At 41.2% G+C, this 5505-nt stretch overlaps 1 protein-coding gene across 1 annotated transcript; it reads right to left on the bottom strand.

The window, feature by feature from the left end:
• Positions 1 to 2440: 2440 nt before the first annotated feature.
• LOC131842881 (uncharacterized) lies at positions 2441 to 3805 on the bottom strand. Its single transcript, XM_059191447.1, has 2 exons — positions 3498 to 3805; positions 2441 to 2828 (listed from the first exon to the last, which is right to left on the bottom strand). The coding sequence occupies exons 1-2, from the start codon at positions 3803 to 3805 to the stop codon at positions 2441 to 2443; spliced, it is 696 nt and encodes a 231-aa protein (XP_059047430.1).
• Between the last annotated feature and the right edge of the window lie 1700 nt (positions 3806 to 5505).

The raw sequence follows: 5505 nt of genomic DNA on the forward strand, positions 1-5505 counted from the left end.
AGAGGCGCAGTGTCGCGCCTATGTGGATCGCGACGCGCGTCCCGAGAAAAGACGCTTCACGACGTGTACTTCAGAAGTGCCGGAGGTGATGGACACATAGTGCCCGTCTACCTGGCGTGATTCCTCCGTCTCCCCACTCCTGCCCTGCGTCCGCTTTCGGACGATCGGCGGAGCGGGGGGACCGAGATGATTTTGTGTGTCACACGCACACACAAAATCATCTCATTTGTAAGTGTATGCCCCTATTAGGGGCTCCTAGCGTAGCGGTGTGGTGCCGCTGCGCCAGGCGTGACGAGGAGCTCCGGATCGCGCTTCACGCAGCCGAGTCGGCTCATCGACGATGATGCCAGACATATTGACACTATCGTCGACGACGCGTGTTATTCTGCCCCGATCGGGGCCGGTCCGGGCGGGGCGGTGCCTTCAGCGCCGCGGCACCGCAGCCGCAGGCGCGGCCGCGGCCTACTGGTGGGGGGCCGAAGGCGGTGATTCACGCCCTAGGCCCCGACACTCTTTTTCGTGGACCCTCAGAGTGGCGGATATGAGGGCATCCAAATCTCATTGGCGAGGAGTGGTCCGTGGAGGGTGGATACGGAGTGGTCCCCGTAACCCACACTCGGAGGCGGCTCTGTCATGGAGAACGCGGCCGGCGTGCGGACGAATATTATGCTCCCGTGCGTCCGGCGGATTTTCGTGGTGCGAAGGAACACCGGGGGGTTTTGGTGGGTCAAGTCCCACATTATCCGTCCGTACCCTCTCATAAAGACGGACGGTTCTTTTTTTAACATTTCCCCTCTAAAAAAAAAAAAAAAGGAGTTGGCTTTCAGCCGCTCCATAAGTCCTTCCGCGGGTTTGGAGTGCCATCTGCACTCGCCCCATAACGTCCGGTGAAGCTGTAAAGGCCAGCTACGGCCAACAGCATTAGAGTAGTCCGAAAAGAAAAAAAAAAAAGTGTGCGGTCTCTTTTGGTCGACAGACGTGCTCTCGAACGAATTTCCGTATCATACCGTATTTGCTTTATAGATTCTTGTACTGATTTTGTTAAAATTAATTATACGATTTGTTATAAATTTCTTTTATTTAATTAAATTTAGAGGTTATTCCTAACATCAGAAGTGGGATTCGAGGCCATTTTTGGTCGCGAATAACATTTTTGACTAAGGATTGATTACATGTCGAGTAGAAAACGCCCATCGTTACGAGAGCACGCGTCTCCGTTCTCCACCTATCAAATATAGGTGAACTAGCAGCGTTAATGGACGCAAGTCTCAACAATTGGTGTCGCTGGAACAACGTGCGGTAGCTCAGCGAAACAGGGGTTCGCATATAGCTGCCGACGTAGATGCTGACGACGTGCCTGCGCCGGCACCGGCCCCGCCGCGCTGTCGCCGCCCGCGCAGACAGTCGGCGCGCCAGCCGGACCCGCCAACGAGCGCACCTGGTGCGGTGGCGCGATCGGTTGCTACCTCAACAGACATTACGAAACGTCTTATCGACGCTTAATGTCATGAATCTGGTGAGATCTTTCCATTTTTATATTTCATACTTTTAAGTATGCGCAACATTGACGAATAGTTGCGATGAAGTAGATCGTGGTCATTCAGTGAACCGACAGACGGTGTCAGTTTTGTCGTTAAAAGGTGAAGCAAGCGCGTAGTAACGTGAGTGGGTTAGTGATGATCATACTTGGTCATATATATAGCATACTACGTAGTATAGAAGTAGATTCTCAAATACTGAAACTTTTATTACGTTTTCAAAGGCGAGATTATTGAAAAGTCAAGGATTAACCTTTATTTTTATTTTATTGCGAGGAAAAACAATAGTACTGTTTCTACGTAACAGTGGGCTAATTATCTAACTTCGTTCGCAACGATTTTCGTATGTAACGTAGTGAAAATGACGTCATCTGTCAATAATGCGATTATATTGACGCCATTTGACGCTGTCAACTAGCATTGCAACGTAAACGCAACTTTACATATCGATAAAAAATATTTCTATCGAATGTCGATTTAGTAACCTCGTTGCAATGTCACGTAATCGCTATTTTGCCGAAATGACAGCGTGGAATTGAAACGGTTTTTAGAGTATAAGAAACAATTTAGAAGGTGTTTCTTTTGGTTACAATCTTTAAAATATCAGCATTAGCAGCATTATTTATCTTGTTTTGGTAATTTTCAGTATTACATATATTTTTATTATATTAAATATTACGTAGAAAGTGGTGAAAAGGTTTTAAATTTATTAAAATGGGAAAATTGTCACGATTCACAACATGACATCAGTGTTGCCAATTCGATATTTTATTTTCGTCCCAAATCACATAGAATAAAAAATGTTGTATTAACTTCTTTCTTCTTTAGCCTGGCCCTGGTCCCATTTATTTGGGGTCGGCCCGTCTGGTCAGTCTTCGCCAGGACGTTCTGTCCTGGGTTGTCTAGGATGTTATTTTGGCGCTTTTTATATCCCTCTCAATAACGGACATCCATGTGAGACGGGGTCTGCCGCGTCTTCTGGGCTGGGTACTTATGTCAAGCACTGTTCTTGTCATGTGGTCTGATGGTCGCCGCATGACATGACCGTACCACCTTAGGCGGCTCTCTAAAATCTTCTCCTGTATGGGAGTCACCTTAAACCTACCTCGAACGTGGATGTTTTTGATGTGATCCACCATTGTTATGCCACCAGCCCATCTTAGCATTCTCATTTCTGCGACATTGAGTTTCTGCTCTTGGTGCTTTTTCAGCGCCCAGCATTCAGAGCCGTACGTCATGGCCGCACGCACTGCCGCTTTATATACTCTGCCCTTGGTGCGAATGGGCATTCTTCTATCGCAGAGTACCCCAGAGAGCTCCCTCCATTTCATCCACCCAGTATTTATGTGGTGAGTTATATCTGCATCTATTGTCCCATCACTACATATAATCGAACCGAGGTATTTGAATCGGTCGGTTTCCTTTATTGGAGCATCCTGCAGATAAATGGTGTTTCTGCTGTTGGTGCCACTGAAATTGCAGTGCATGTGCTCGGTTTTCTCTCTACTAACTCGCAGTCCAGCTCTTTCGAGTGCTCCTCTCCACTCTTCCAACCTTTGCTGTAGGTTATTGGGGTCTTCACTGATGAGTATGATGTCATCAGCATAGAGAATATCCCAGGGTGGAGAACGCTGTAATTCCGACGTAAGGTAATTTATTACGAGGTTGAAGAGCAGGGGACTTAATGCTGAGCCTTGATGGACTCCGACCGCCACATCGAACTCATCACTTACTCCAGCTGGGCTTCGCACTTTAGTTTTAACGTTGTGGTACATGTCCTTTACCAAAATTATATAGTGCTCCGGTACTTTTTGTGCCCTCAGAGCATGCCAAATAAGCTCTCTTGGTACACGGTCGAAAGCTTTTTCCAAGTCGATGAATACCATGTGTAGATCGGTTTGGCTTTCTCTATATTTTTCCATCAGAATTCTGATCGAATGTATGGCATCAGTAGTTGACCTTCCTGCGATGAAACCACATTGATTATCAGTCACTTTGGTAAGCTGGAGTAGTCTGCTGTTAATGACTTTTTCCCATATTTTGAAGGAGTGTGATATGAGCTTTATAGCTCTGTAGTTTCCACACAGTCTGATGTCACCCTTGTTCTTATAAAACGGGATCAGGAGACTTCTTCTCCAGTCATCGGGCATTCCGTCAATGAGAATTCTGTTGAAGAGTTTTGTCAGGAACATTATACCGGTACCTCCTAGTTTCTTCCACAATTCAACAGGGATATCATCGGGCCCACGAGCTTTGCTGTTAGCCATGTGTTTAATCGCCGAGTGAACCTCTTCGGGTGATATGCATGGAATCGGGCCTTCCGTAGCAGGTATTTCGTAGAGATCTTCACTTGGGAATGTTTCGTTAAGAAGTTCAGTGTAATACTCTCTCCATCATTCGTTGATATCTTTGTTTGATGTTTGGAGTAGGCCTTGTTCATTATTTAATGTTTTTAACTTACTCTAGTTAATATAAAATTAGGGTTGTTTATAATATTAATATAATTAAAAAACTATTTCAATGAATACGGTGCTCTGTGAACGGAACATGGAACGTTTATGGTGCTCTGTGATTTGTTTAAGTAAATAAATTTATTTGTTTAAAGTTTTTTAAATTATGTACAAATTTAAAAAGATGTGCCCATATTATTTTAAATTTATATGAATACCTACGTACCTACCTAGATATCTATAGCAGAAAAGAAAAAAATAATTTGTAGGTTAGATTAATATTATTAATGAATATAAATAGTTTGTATAAAATATGCTTTTATATTCAAAATTTACCTTATTTTTTCATTAGAATAGAATAGACTTTCTTTATTTTATTTTATTAAATGTCTATTAATAAAATTTAAATAAAAGAATAAGTGAACGCTGCAGTTTATTTTGTAATTTTTGAACGCAATGAAAATTGTTTCAAATCAACCAACTAGTATATTAACCCAATAATTTAAAATGTATCCCTCTAAGGGTACAAGCTATCTAATGTACTCACTTTTTAAATTGATCGGATTAAGAATATTCCGCTGCAACTTCATAGTAGTATTTTATCGATAGAAATGATTTATGCTGCCGTCATTCGATCTTACTTGATCGCAATTTTTAAATAGAAATGATTTTATATTGCATCACAACTTCAACAGAAACAATTTCATATCATGTTACATAATTAGCCCACAGGACTGTATAACATAATAAAAGTTGTTCAACTATTATATAAATGGTGTGACGTATTCATCGAATGCGAAAGGTGCAAATCAAATGATTTAAATAAGTTAATCAATCTTAGGCTTATTGAGCATCCCGATAATAGATCAACATTAAAATCGCCACATACAAATAATGTTTTATTCCTCCGTGCGACTCGTCTCAATGCTTCCTCCATAGCCAGTTCAAAAGAATCAAAACAAGCCGATGGCGGACGATAAACACAAATATTTCATATTGTTTAAGCCAATGTTCTGTCAGACATAACACCCGTACATTGTTAGATTCTAATTGTTTGCTGGAGAAGCCACGAATATTTTGATGAATAATGACCATATCTTAGCCCACAGGATTGTATAACATAATAAAAGTTGTCCAACTTTTATATAAATGGTGTGACGTATTCATCGAAAGCGAAAGTTAGAAATTTTTGTCTGATGTCGTATTTCAGTTATGTTCGTTACCTTTTGCCGACTAAACGGCAGAACTGATTTTAATTAATTTTGACGCGAGTCCTTAAGCATATTTTAGCCAAATCTCAATTTTTAACTATAATAAAAAATAAATGTTATCCTATTATAATATAAATATATATATATAATAGTTCAAAAACAAATAATAATATAATAATAATAATAAATGTAGCCGACGTGCCTCGCGACTGCGAACCGGACCTGTAAAATAAAACTAAAATATTAATAAAAATAAAAACACATAAAACATATAGAAATAACCATAATGTATGTATATATAAATCC

The sequence above is a fragment of the Achroia grisella genome, unplaced genomic scaffold (genome assembly GCF_030625045.1).
Source record: "Achroia grisella isolate CSIRO2021 unplaced genomic scaffold, CSIRO_AGI_Agris_v1 utg2638, whole genome shotgun sequence".
Classification (NCBI taxonomy): Eukaryota; Metazoa; Arthropoda; class Insecta; order Lepidoptera; family Pyralidae; genus Achroia; species Achroia grisella.

What these genes read in the sequence shown, in the direction of transcription:
- LOC131842881 (XM_059191447.1), bottom strand. Translation starts at nt 3,805, where the DNA reads ATGGCTAACAGCAAAGCTCGTGGGCCCGATGATATCCCTGTTGAATTG. An exon ending in TGTGGTTTCATCGCAGGAAG is followed by an intron (nt 2,829 to 3,497) that starts GTCAACTACTGA and finishes CTGCGATAGAAG; the next exon opens with AATGCCCATTCGCACCAAGG.